This window comes from Asterias amurensis, chromosome 4, assembly GCF_032118995.1.
Source record: "Asterias amurensis chromosome 4, ASM3211899v1".
Lineage (NCBI taxonomy): Eukaryota > Metazoa > Echinodermata > Asteroidea > Forcipulatida > Asteriidae > Asterias > Asterias amurensis.
In genome coordinates, this window is record NC_092651.1 from 10862505 (window position 1) to 10875632 (window position 13128).

At 39.3% G+C, this 13128-nt stretch overlaps 1 protein-coding gene across 1 annotated transcript in view; it reads right to left on the reverse strand.

Moving 5' to 3' along the window:
- Positions 1 to 13022, reverse strand: part of LOC139935799 (PDZ domain-containing protein 8-like) — a 22903-nt gene extending 9881 nt beyond the window's left edge. Inside the window, exons 1-12 of the mRNA XM_071930393.1 lie at positions 12696 to 13022; positions 11516 to 11781; positions 9615 to 9803; positions 6216 to 6308; positions 5064 to 5240; positions 3909 to 3989; positions 3262 to 3484; positions 2638 to 2819; positions 2164 to 2246; positions 1334 to 2039; positions 887 to 1113; positions 221 to 466 (exon numbers count right to left, since the gene is read on the reverse strand). Of these exons, the coding sequence (XP_071786494.1) occupies positions 221 to 466; positions 887 to 1113; positions 1334 to 2039; positions 2164 to 2246; positions 2638 to 2819; positions 3262 to 3484; positions 3909 to 3989; positions 5064 to 5240; positions 6216 to 6308; positions 9615 to 9803; positions 11516 to 11662 (2354 nt within the window). The 5' untranslated portion in view covers positions 11663 to 11781; positions 12696 to 13022. The remainder of the gene's footprint in view (positions 1 to 220; positions 467 to 886; positions 1114 to 1333; positions 2040 to 2163; positions 2247 to 2637; positions 2820 to 3261; positions 3485 to 3908; positions 3990 to 5063; positions 5241 to 6215; positions 6309 to 9614; positions 9804 to 11515; positions 11782 to 12695) is intronic.
- Positions 13023 to 13128: the final 106 nt, after the last annotated feature.

Below are 13128 nucleotides of genomic sequence, written 5' to 3' on the forward strand. Positions count from 1 at the left end.
GCAATCTCGGTGATCTAGGTGGTGAGACACTGCTCTAGAATTGCAAAGGTTTTGGGTTTGAATCCCACCTGAGTAATATGCCTGTGATTTTTTGCTCAGAACTTGGGTAAGTATTGAGTATATAGTGTTGACACACATCCGTGTATATGGGTAAAAACCAAAAGGAGTAAATCCATTTAAGGAGACAACAAAATTTCCCTTTAAAAACAGAGTTTCTTACTTAAGTTCATCCGGCCTTGTGTATTTGTTGCCTTTGGTCTTATTGAGTGTCTTCCATCTTTCCTCCGCCAGTGTCTTGTGTTTGCTCTGGAGCTCTTTGAGTAGAGACTCGGTCGTGTCTAGATCTTCCTGGGATGGAGGTTGTTCCCCAGACGGTGTGTGATTGAAGAAGAGGGTGACGTCACCGTAGCAAAGCCGGCTCTCAAAACCAGAGTGTTGGTACAAGTAGGACTGGCCAGGTAACCGACTACATAAAGAGGACCAGTGAAAGTGTTCAGAACGAGATGGAGGGGGAAATGATAATACTGTTAGCCAAGAGAGGTTTGCGGTAACACCATGTGAATATCTCTTTTGAGTAGTGTTGGTTCTGGAAAGAACTGGTGGTTAACAACTCGATCTACATACCCAATTTTGTATGGAATGTTTAAGGAATAAAGTAATTTGCCAAATAATGGAGGTGATAATGTTAATGCAGATACCAGCACAAAATGCATGTCCATTATTGCTAGGCATTAAAAATCAGTTAAATTACAGAGAGACGTATGAAAGTTTCGGAGCCAAATATTTAAACTACAACTCTATCAAGCACAAACCGCAAACAAATTATGCTCAAAAGGGTTGAGAACCTGTCCGAGTACACCCTATATGAGCTAACTGTGCCACTTACGTTGCCCCAGCCCTCTGTTCCGGAGGATGTAATTTACACAGCTGTAGATGTTCCCCAGCCTTGGTGTTGAGGCACTGTAAGGCCACATCCATCAGCGGCACGCATGTGTAACCAATCAAGATGTCTTTAGTTCCACTGGAAAGCGGGATGCGATTCCACACACATACGTTGAGATAACGATCGTACTCGTCAATCTCAAAAGTGAAAGTTTCGTCCCAGAGTGGTTCCTGGTAAATATGAATTGGATAGTTTTGTATGTTAACCTTTAAGAAAATAATGTAAAACAAAAATGTGAATGAATTTTCTTGTTTGGAATTGCCTGGAATTGGTTCCCTGTAAATTGATTCAAGGAATCATGTGACATGTCCTTAAAGATATACAAGCTAGATCAATAAGGATTAACAAACAACCTGCTGATTAGTTATTTTTTACTGATATTTAACTCACGTCAAAAGCAGGAACTAGAGATGTTTCATACAAATCATCATAGCCTGAAAACTCAGAGTTTGCTGGTTCAGAAGTTGCTGCCTGGTCCCCTCCACCAATGGATGCAGATGATCCAGTCACCACAGATGCTGTATTGGAACTTCCCGCCATATCAGTCTCATCAGGCAAAGATGCTAAGCTGTTAAGACTTATCTTGTCAGGGTCAACCTCTTGACTGTCCGCGTCCCCCTGTCCCTGCAAACTGGAAATCACTGGATTCTTGACCTGTTTCTGTTTTTTCCTCGGACCCGGTTTGGCCTGCATAGATTCCTTAAACAGCATCTTGATGCTCTGAAGTCTGTTTTCTCGATCCACAGCTGTGGAAAGGTTCCTCAGGGTGGAGTAGTCAAGACTGGATGAAAGTCTTCGAACAGGTGCAGAAGTGGGATCAGAGCTGCCAGTTCGACGACGGAGTACTGGAGAATCTGTCGCTGGGACTTGAAGACCACCTGGAGCAGTGGGTGCCCGTGGTAAGAGATCCACCTCATCAGCACTCACGCCCAGAGTCTGCATCATTTTCACATTGATGAAATCTTCGTAGTCATTGTCGTCTAGCTGTGCGTCCACCACTTCAACGTTCTTCTGTGTGCCACTGTCTGTGGTTGTGTGGCCATCTGTTTGGGGTATATCGATGGGCTGGGCAGGACGCTGCACTCTTAATAGACACCTGAGAAAGCAAAGAGTTGTGGCATTATGTTATTCAATTAAAAGAAGCTCTCTACCTCCTATGTCAAGTTTTTATTTTAACAAAAAAATGAGTGTACACACCAAAGTAGCAAATACTGTTATACCTGTCCTTGGTTTGTTTGATGAGCTTAGCAGCATGTTTAGTTGATGTCACTCGAATTCCTTCCACTGCAAGAATAAGGTCCCCCTAAAAAAGGGTCCAAGAGAAAAAACACAATATATACATAAGTATAATTATAAACTATTCAATTAATGCAATAAAAATGTGATGAAACTAAACAAGTCATGTGATTTTGAATTCTTAGCCTTTGATTAAGACTCTGCAATGGTCGAAACATCAGGTCAAAATTTTTTTGCATTTGTATACCATAAATCCATTTGTTTGGTAAGCAGTTTGCAACAGCTAATTGTATTTTCTCATGATGTTGAATTGTGACATTAACTTTGCAAAAATGAAGTTTCATACTTAACAAATTGGTCCAAGATCCTTTCACAACCCACAGCAATACAGCAAACACCAAGCCTGTTGTCGGTACATCCCTACTAAACCTATGACAAAGTTTTGTCTGCTAACTTACCTTTTTGAGCTCAGTTTGGCCAGCCGGCGAATCTCGATTGATGGAAGCAATGACCACGTCATACTCATGGTACCCAGGCCTAAATGTGACGCCCACACGAGGGCCACCTTTGGGCAACTCCACCTCAAATGTTTCCCCCGGGAAGCGGCGGACAATATCTTCTTGGTTCCACGGATCTGGGTCTTTCATTAGAAAAAAAAGAGAGAATAGTCAATCTCTGAGGAGTGCCCAGCCATCTCACATGCCATTAATAAAAAGAGACACTGGCACCTTCTCACAAGAATCGAATTTCATGGCTCTGCTAACTGTCAAATTTGCACTTACGATCACCATTCTTTGCTCACAGGACAATCACTAAATTTCAGAGAGGGAGTGGCGCCTTATGTAATGTCAGTGCATGAAAAATAAATAAGTCAATAAATTCACACATGAGACTTGACGGAAATTCTTCGAACAGTGCACAACTGGGATCAGAACTGCCAACGGAGTTCGGGAGAATTCGACGCTGGGACTTGAAGACCACATGCTGGGACTTGAATACCACATGGAGCGTTGGATGCCTGAGGTACTGCGCGTGACCACAGTGCATTCAAAGTAGATAAATAAATAGATTCACACACTTACTGACTGACAAGGTGCAGTAGATTTCCGACAGTCCCTTCTGCGCTGCTGATACTGATAACCTGCTGCACTCAATCACTGTGACCGCCATCTTGCCTGTTGTTATCTTGGCATCATGAACGTAGACATCTCCACTGCTATGAGGAGGCGCCGGCTTGACGTAGAAGGGCTGGTAGCGCATCTTGTAGTTTGGAAGGGTGTGCTTCTTTCTCAAGGTTTTCCTGAGCTGTATGGAGAGTTAAACAAGAAAAGTTGTGTTTGGTAAAGACAGATGCTGTGCATGCCAGTCTATTTCTTGACAATTGCTAGTAGTAAAGAGCACCGAACTCAAGCTCTGTCGTTTCTGATCAGCAGAATCTGTGCTAATGTTTTTTCTATTAACAGGGAGATTCTCCAGATTAAAGTGTAGTGTGAAAGGGGCTTATGTGGGGTTAATGCAGTAGTATTTAACTTAATAATCTAACAGTCCACACTGATCAAAAACATTTTGAATTTTATGAAGAGACTGCTTGGTCTGTAAACTAACTGGTCATTCACTACCGTTTTGCATAAACATATAAATTAGCATTTTGATGTATTCACATCAGCCATATATATTTTGTTGTTGGGGAGGGGTTGTTTGTTTTTAAGCAGCTTTACATTTGACTTACTTGACTGACAATTAAAGATCCGAGCTTCGGTACTGAACGACCTTCAAAATGACTCTCCACCTCAAACTCTATTTCGGGCTCCTGTATCAGTCATAAAAAGTATTGTTTGTAAGAATCTAGAGACTCAAAATGAACAACTGTAAGTTTTACAATCAAGATTCGCATGTCCCTAGAATTTAACGAGAACAGTACAATATTGTAAATAGCTAAAAAAAAATACAAATATTATTCAAAAGTTAATGAACAAAGGTAACAACTTTTATTAGAAACTAAGATAATATCTGTACAGGCACAAACATTTCAAGATGTCTTGACATACGTAAGGAGTGATTTTTTTATAACGTGTAGAAGAGATAGTTCCTGGCACAGGGGTTGGTGCAGATTTTGTCCTGTAAAATTGGCCATTCAACAATTCTTAGTTGTTTTTTTCACAATCTGTCATGTCTGTATGCACGAATACATCACTAATATCAAATTCAAAAAAGAAGACATTGGTGTGTCGTGACTGAGCAGTCAAGCTCTGTGGCTTTCTGTTCAGCAGAGTCCGGGTTTGAGTCCATGTTAAGCAGGCTCTTAAAGCCATTGGACCCTTTCGGTTTAGAAAAAAAAAAAAAAAGTTCACAGATTTACACATTATTTACAGGGTTTACAGAAGGTAATGGTGAAAGACTTCTCTTGAAATATTTATCCATGAAATGCTTTACTTTTTGAGAAAACGGTAAAACAATATAAATTCTCGTTAGCGAGAATTACGGATTTGTTATAAACACATGTCATGACCAGCGAAAGGGCGAAAACAGGAGTGGGTTTTCCCGTTATTTTCTCCCGACTCCGATGTCCGATTGAGCCTAAATTTCCACAGAATTGTTATTTTATATATAAATTGTGATACACGAAGTGTGGGACTTGGACAATACTGTTTACCGAAAGTGTACAATGGCTTTAACCAATATTGCTAAGTCCTTCATGGGACTTAAAGCTGTATTCTCCGTGTATTGTGTAACGCAGGTGAAATAACCCAGTTACACTTAATCACTTAGAGAAGAGGTTTGCCCTGGTGTTTCTGGCAGTGGCTGCTGAGTGTAACACAGCAGATTGTAAACCCTTAAAAAACTTTTGTTTAACAAATCAAAAAAATAGAATCCGTCCACTTACATCATAGAAAGACATTGACCAGTGTGTGTATGGGTTTCTGCTAAACTGAAGTCGAATCCGACCCTTGAGTTTGGTGACAGCGACCGACACATAGGCAGTTGTTCCAAACACTAGATCCACGTCAACTGAGACCCTCAGACCACCGTTGTATTCGATTTCCGCTGCAACATCAATTTCCTACAAAAGAACAAAATGCACATTAAGTACATAAACTTCTTCACACTTACTACAGATAAAGAACATAAAAAGAGTGTTGTAAGTTTGAATGATCTGCGGTGGTCATGAGCACCTTGCACTTTAGTTTCAATTCGGATTGGAATTGGTAGAAGATAAACATAGATCTATGCATAACCCAATCTTCATTTTTTTATTCTGGTTGTAAAGTCAAGGACTTCCAGAAAAGTGACTTTTAACCACTTTACTAGCCAAGAACGCAATGGAGAGAAGGCACTGAAGAAGGAAGTATTCAGTTTTAGATGTGAAAGAAAACCCCAGAAAAATATTCCAGGGAAAATGCAATCAAGGAAGAACTGAAAAGCCAACCACTCTCCAACGTTGTACAGTTTTCAGTTTTCTTTGTCACTACTAAAACAACAGGAAATCAGCTACAAAGTTGCATCCCTGCATACAAAAAAGTGGGTTTCAAGCTACACAGAGTTGTGGGGATTTTTACACAATGGATAAAGGCCCCCACAGTGTTTTTCTTTGTTAAACTGTGTCCCCAAAACAGGATTCTTTAGAAACGGAATAATAGAACAGCAATAGCAAGTCCCCACAACGGTGTTTGCAAAACACTGTGTGATCTATTATTAACTGGTTCAATGTTTTATCAACAGTAAAGACCACTTTCGAGTTCTCGCGCTACAAGTTCTTGCGCCCATATATATACCAGACAAGATGGAATGCCAATCATTCAGCGATCGCACTTGAAGAGAGCACATCTGTACTATCAAGTTGCTTTTGCTAGTATTTTTGGAGATTTTTAGAGATGCCACCCAAGAATGCCAGAAGCAAAAGGGAAAGGGCAAATGTGGAATTACGGAGAAGGAAACAAAAATTCCACGATCAGCTTTAAATGTCCAATCGTGGCGTTCATAATGGATCGCACAACAATGGGAACCTGGCATCACAAAAAAGAAATTAAGCACTGACCTCAGGGACTTCTTTCGGATCATCTTGAAGACATTTCATCAACGTCACAGATTTGATTGTCGGAAAAGATGTCCCAAGACAATAATCTTGAACCTAGAACAAATAAAAACATTTTAAATTAATGGGTGAGTCAAAGTTTTGCATTGTGGTGAAATGTGGTTACCTTTGTAAAAATCCAATAAAATTAAATTTTTCTTATACTAGGTGTGCCCCTTACCATAGGAAAACTGCTGTGCCCTTTCAAGAATGAAACCCAAAATTTACATAGTGACAGGAAATTCTCAAGATTGGATCCTTGGTCGACAGACCTGGCTCGGTTTTCAACACCTGCCACTGTCTATATTTGTCCAGTGATATAATTACCGCGTTAGTTCCACATGGGGAGGCAGGCCACTATAGGCATAGGGACACAGTGTGAGCGGCTTTGAGAGAACGGTTGGTTATTAATAATGATCCATCTGGGTGCTGTCTTCGGGAATGGATCATGTGTACATGCTCAACTGGTTACTCAACAAAAAACAACTCCCATGTGTTAAAGGGATTTGATACCTTTTGTAAATCAAATTTTTTGCCATGAAATTAATCCCTACTCGTTGTGAATGAAGTGTATTTTAATTAATAATATAATTTAGCTGAAGATTACAGAAAAATGTTTATAGGACAGTCGCGTAAATAATAATTTAAAACATTTATAAGGGGGCAGAGGGGTTGATTTGCCCCACGTTTGAGAAAGTATACTCATGAGCATTTGTAATACAATATTTTCTTCTTGCTGTGCATAAATTTTCCCCACTGTTTTTTTTCCCCCAGAATTTTTTTGGGAATTCCTGTACGCCTTTGTTGACACAACTCAAGTTTGAATTCAGCAGTGTACACTTGTTCTTCTTCATTGTAGTTTTATCCTACTGTAATCTACATGTATTCTGCTTCAAAACGGACAAGTGGAATCTTCACTGTCAATTTTTCTCTGTTGAGCTGCCATTTTACACAAAAAATAAACAGTTACTGCGAGGATACTATTTAAAACAAAATGTAACATGCTAAAAATTAATGTCAAATTTTTGTGCAGAAAGAGTCAAACTTTTGTAATGACCCCGCACAAAAAACCCACTTTGCTTATTTAATCGCAACCTGCACTTTATCAAATGAACCAAAAAAAAAAATGCAGACATTTTTAATTATATACTATACACTCTAAAATTCTAGTATTCAATTTGTCAAAAGAATGTATTGTACAGCACATGTTAAAGTGTGAAATGTGCTGACAGTGACATATCATCACTGCACCATAGCCAAGTATACCACACTGTAGATCACATCACATCATTATTATAATGTGCAGACAGTACTATGTACATGTATGTAATGCATTGGAACATACACCTTGAGGCACATGCCACAGTGAATGTTCTATTACTACACAATGTACTGCTGCACATTCTGAGTTCTTGATGGATCTTCATGTGAAAGACCATCTGGTTTTCATGGGGTCTTGAATTACATCTTGTGTCAAATAAAGACGATGTCTGTGGATATGAGTACATCAATGATGCATGCATTGGTGCAGAATGAGGTTATGAGGGTGAAATCTGGACTGTTCTATTTCTTGAGGCGAAGCCAAGTGAAATGGAAAGGCCAGATTTCATCATCCAAGTGAGTATGTGCAACAGTGCATTAATGAATTGCATGTAGTGTTTGCTACAACTCACACATAAGTAACAATAAAAACAAAAGATACATGGAAACTCGTCCAACCAACACTCTGAAATTAATATTGTCCTGAATCTATTGTTTTGGGAACGAAGTTACATGTAAGAACTACTAAGCCTTGTTCAACCCCAAAAATCTATTTTTATTTCCATTCACGAGGGTAATGTTTACAGGACCAACATTTTTTCAGGACCAGAATTGAGACAAGATAAAAAAGTACCTACACAGTTTAAACACCTATCTGAGCGGAATGTTTAAAACGAAAATGGTATTGTAACTTGTTTATAATGCACTTGTTCACCATTTTAATGTAATTTTGATATGTGTACACTTCTGAATTTTTCGTAATTATCGATTAAAAAATCAGGCCCCAACCTAAAAAGGGTTTGAAAAACTAAAAACACTTCTGCTGTTGAGAGCACGCGTCGAAGGACAAATGCCGCTGGCGTCATTTGTGGGAATTTGCTTTGTTATACCTCCACGCTGCAACAAAGCGGCTTTACAAATTGAAGCTCCCAACTATGACGTTTTGAGAATGATTTGGTTACGGGGCTTTTCGCAAATCTCTCAGAAAAGCACTGGATAAGGGCATTCGAAATGATTGTTTTTTTTACACAATTGAAATCTATTTATAATCATATGACTCAATTTCCTTATTCATTGAAAACATTTGAAGTGAAATTCAGCAAAGTTCACGACTTGACATTTTCGTTCAAGCAGGTCTTTAACATTGGAACTGTCTAAGTTTTAAGAACAAGTAATAAGAGAAGATTTACATTGTATCTCTTTATGGCTAAGTATTCTTTAACACTCAACAGAATTGAAAGCGATTTATCAGACTGAAAGTCAACAATTGAACAAAACACAAGACTGTCAGACGTTTCCTGGCCCCAATGCTAAACTCACAGACCTCAGGCCTGCAGTCCAGTGTAACAAGCCCTGACTAATGCAAGACCTACATGTAAAGTAGGAGCCTGAATCAAAAGCAATTTGGTCTATTTTAATTCACTGTATAGATAGGCTTCAATATGACATCAATCTGCCATATTTACGGACAATTTTGAACACACAGTCATGCGTATTCGCTTTGGAGTGACGTGCAGCACAAATGTATTTCACAAAACTCAAGTACAACTCAGGGAACAACGCGGCTGCGAAAATAATTCAAACGCTTGACGTGCCTGCAAGCCAAAATGCAGTTTGTCCTTAAATATGGGGTCTGTTAGGTTTATCTATACAATAAACTTTGATAATAATGGGAGAGACGAGATAAGATTCTTGTTTTAAAATCGCATATTTAATGTACTTTAAAGAAAGTACAGTTCTTGAATTATACAACACTTCTTTAATCACCAGCCTTCGTACCAGCCTACAACATTTCAACAACTTTCCATATGGCGTCCACTTTCCCATGAGGGCGCTATTACATGAACACAAAATAGACCTTACCGCAAATACTTGGTTCGCACTTGCTAGGCAATGAATGGGCCGCACGCTGGTCTACCTAGTGATCAAGTTTGATCGCTAGCTAGACCGGCATGTAACTCATTCAACAATTAGCGCTTGCGCAATGGGTATTCGCAAAAAGCTCTATAAATGTATATCAAGAGAATATTTTGCGGCATTAACAGTTATATCAAACTTGTTCTCAAAAACACACTCAAAAACAGACACTTTCTTAATACTTACAGTTATCTGCTCCAGAATCTTCCCGGCTGCCTTGGTGGTCAGAAGTTCCTCAAACTCAACGTTCATCTTCCTGACAACCCAGCGACGGACAAACGAGGCATCCTTTAGTTCACGGAAGAGGAACGATATCAAGACATTCAGGGTATTGCAGGATTCCGTCTTGTGTAATAAGGAGGAGATGTCAATGTTCTGGGAAAACAAGGGGCAAATAAGAAGGAAAAACTGAATGGAAAGATACTTGTATGATTTCAAAGTAAATTTTTAATTAATTTTGGGTTGAAAAAAGATAAATTGAGGACGTTGGATTTAAACCTGCCACCTCCGGAATACATGCCGGCGCTCTACCAATTGATCTTATTTAACCCTATATTGGCAGTCCTCTTATTTTGTCACTATCTTTGTTCAGGGTTGCTATTCAGTTCAACTTGAAACTGCCAGGGATCACACCTAGGATTACGATACAACTTGGTAAGTGGCAGTGAGAGGGATCACCTTAGGGGATGGGACTTTATGTTTCAAATATTAAGTAATAAACCACAAGGGAAACTGATTGGTTAAATTTCTCTTCTGGTTTATTAGGCCCACTTGATATTTTTAGAGAGAAATGAGATTTGCCCGACTTTGTTTGCTGTTCATTGTTCCAAAGATAATACATTGTTTTAAATATGCAACCAGAAAAAAACATAAATCCCACAAAATTAATTTTACAAGGCATGGTGTCTTTCTTTATACGGGTGAAAAAAACGTAGTACGGTAGGTGCGTGCCAGCTACACAATGGAAAGTCCAGGCGGATATTTCTGTCAGGCGTCCGGCTGCCAGGAAAAAAGGTGAGGCAAATCCGAAGATGTTAGTTTCATTATAAAACCATTTGATCGGTTAAGTCAGTCCAGAAACATGCGGATAAAAAGTCATCCGCGAGGTGAAGTTGCCTTGTGCTCTGGTTCTGGCTTAGGCTTTGTCAGCCTTCAAGAAGGCATGTACCAAGAGCCACCATTTTCAAAAATCACCGCAGCCTAAGCTGAAGCCAAAGCCTTGGTGCCCTTTGAAATGTTCTGGCAACAAATGATACTTTCCCTCAGTACTCAGAGAGGTGTACCCTTACATGTAATAAAAAGTATCCTTCACTTTCATAAAGGAAGACAAAGTGATAATTCAGTTCCACAATGTCTACTTCCTTATTTAAGGGGTGTTGTGGCACTGAACTCAAGCTCTGGTGTTTCTGTTCAGCAGAGTGTGGGCTCGAGTCCCGGTCGTGACACCTGTGTCCCTAAACAAGACAATTAACTATAATTGCTTCTCTCCACCCAGGGGCAAATGGTTATCTATGACTATGAGGGCAGAGATGGTTTTTGTAAATTGATTTAGCTAATAGTAGCGTATACTTGTTGCGCAGGATGTATACTTGCTAGGGGGCTGGTGATGATAGCCACCCGCTCCATGGTGAACTTACTGATCACATTATTCCTCGCACTAACCGTCATCTGCACTCTTTTGCCCCCATGGGAATTACTTTTTAACGCTTTGTATAAAAGATAAATGCTGAATCACAATTTTGCATATTTTTAACATAAATTATTCTCTATATTTTTATATTGTTGTGTAGACACATGGTCTGTCGGCGTATTTATGTTTTTTATTCTTAAATCCTTGTGCGTGTATCTTGTGCTATTTTTGTATCTGCCTGTTGTTTCATTTTCACATTTGGTGTAATTTTAAAAACTGAGCAATGCAATTTCTTCTTTTGAAGATCAAAAAAGTTTTCTTATGTCTTATGTCTTCTTATGATGTTTAAAGGAATTAATTAAATGCCCCAGTGACCAAGGGTAATGATATTGGAGCGCTTTGAGAAGCCCTTCGGGTGTGAAAAGAGCAATATAAAAACCGGTTATTATTTGATTACCTCTGGAATCTTGGCCTTCTCATACTGTGTGCGATGTGGAATAGGGTGCACCTCTTGGTTCTTGTAGTACAGGAACATCAAAAACATCTGCATCAGTAGCATGCAGAAAGCACCGAAGAGCACCGACACAAACACCACAAAGAACATGGTGCCCGATTGGCTGAACACGACACACACCACTTAGTGTTGGTGGGAGTTATGGTACATGGCTTGTGATTGGCTGAGAGTTGGTTGCTGCAACATGCTGCAAGGCAAAAGACTGGTATCTGAAATGACAAAAAAGGAAATACCGATGTTCATTTATTCAAATAATGACTTGTAAAAGTTAATAACTAAATAAAAACAAGGTACTACTACTACTACTAGTGATGCATTATTAATAACAACAGTTAACATAACATTGCTTCCAAAAGTATGAAATTCTTGAGGATTAAGCATGACTCAAGTTGGCAATCAATTGTTAGGATTCCTGATACTGAAATCCTTTCATCGTTCACTTCACCTCCTTCCCAACAGAAGATGCTTCAGTACCTGGCCTGACAGCATGTCAGGCCAGGTCTCAAGGTCATCAGACAACATGCTGGTTCCCCTGAGTCACATAGCCAGTCTTAGTGACTAAGGTCCCTTTAATTTTAACCTTCTAATTTGCCTCTGGAACACTGCCTACATTTTGTTCAATACATCTAAGAGACACACACAACATTCCCCACAGTTCCAGGGCTAAACTTTCAGGTGAAACATCCACACGGTCTTGTTCTCGTTGCTCAACATTTTTATTGGCCCAACATTCTTTTTATAAATTTTAACAAGACCAGAATCTAATTCTAAATGACAAAACACTACACAGTGTAACCATGGTGTAACATTAACTCTGTTTTGTTTTTGGACTGGTACCTCCATCATGGTGTAGACGGTTACAATTATTGATTTGTTGTCTTTTTTGTTTGAAATGTTTTTGTATTGTAGTACCTAGTATGTGACAATACGCCCCTATTACTACTACCTACTAGGTACTACAATACAAAAACATTTCGGACAAAAAGGACAACAAATCAATAATTGTAACCCTCTACACCATGATAGAGGTACCATACCGGTCCAGTCTACGTCAAGAGGATATTATTGGTTCCAATTATCGCATCCTAGGTTTCATTTTAGGAAATATAAAACAAATTCTCACCATAATTTTCCACGAAGCATGATCACATGAGAACGACAACAACGCCAACTTGCTGTGCTGTCAACCTTCCGTGCGTGATGAATGGCACTGATGCCAGTGTAGTGTGTTCAGATAAGGTGTAATTTTTTTTTAACATTGATAAAAATCAAGGGGTGCAAACATCGACTTTATTCTAGTTTTGTCTCTACTTTTCCACAGCTAAGTTCCCGTGAATGGTGGGCGTTGCCATATTGATTTTCACAGTTCAGAAAACAGCGCTGTCAACCACCTTATTTTAGGCAAGGAGGAGCTATCTTGTGTATTTGTATCCGTGTTTTTTCTCCTTGCGCGAGGTTGTGTGAGAGACATGGCCGTTTTCGAAACCACGTTTTAGACATGGGCTCCGTTCAGCTGATCGGAACGATCGGTAAGTAAAGCACACGCCTTTTTAATA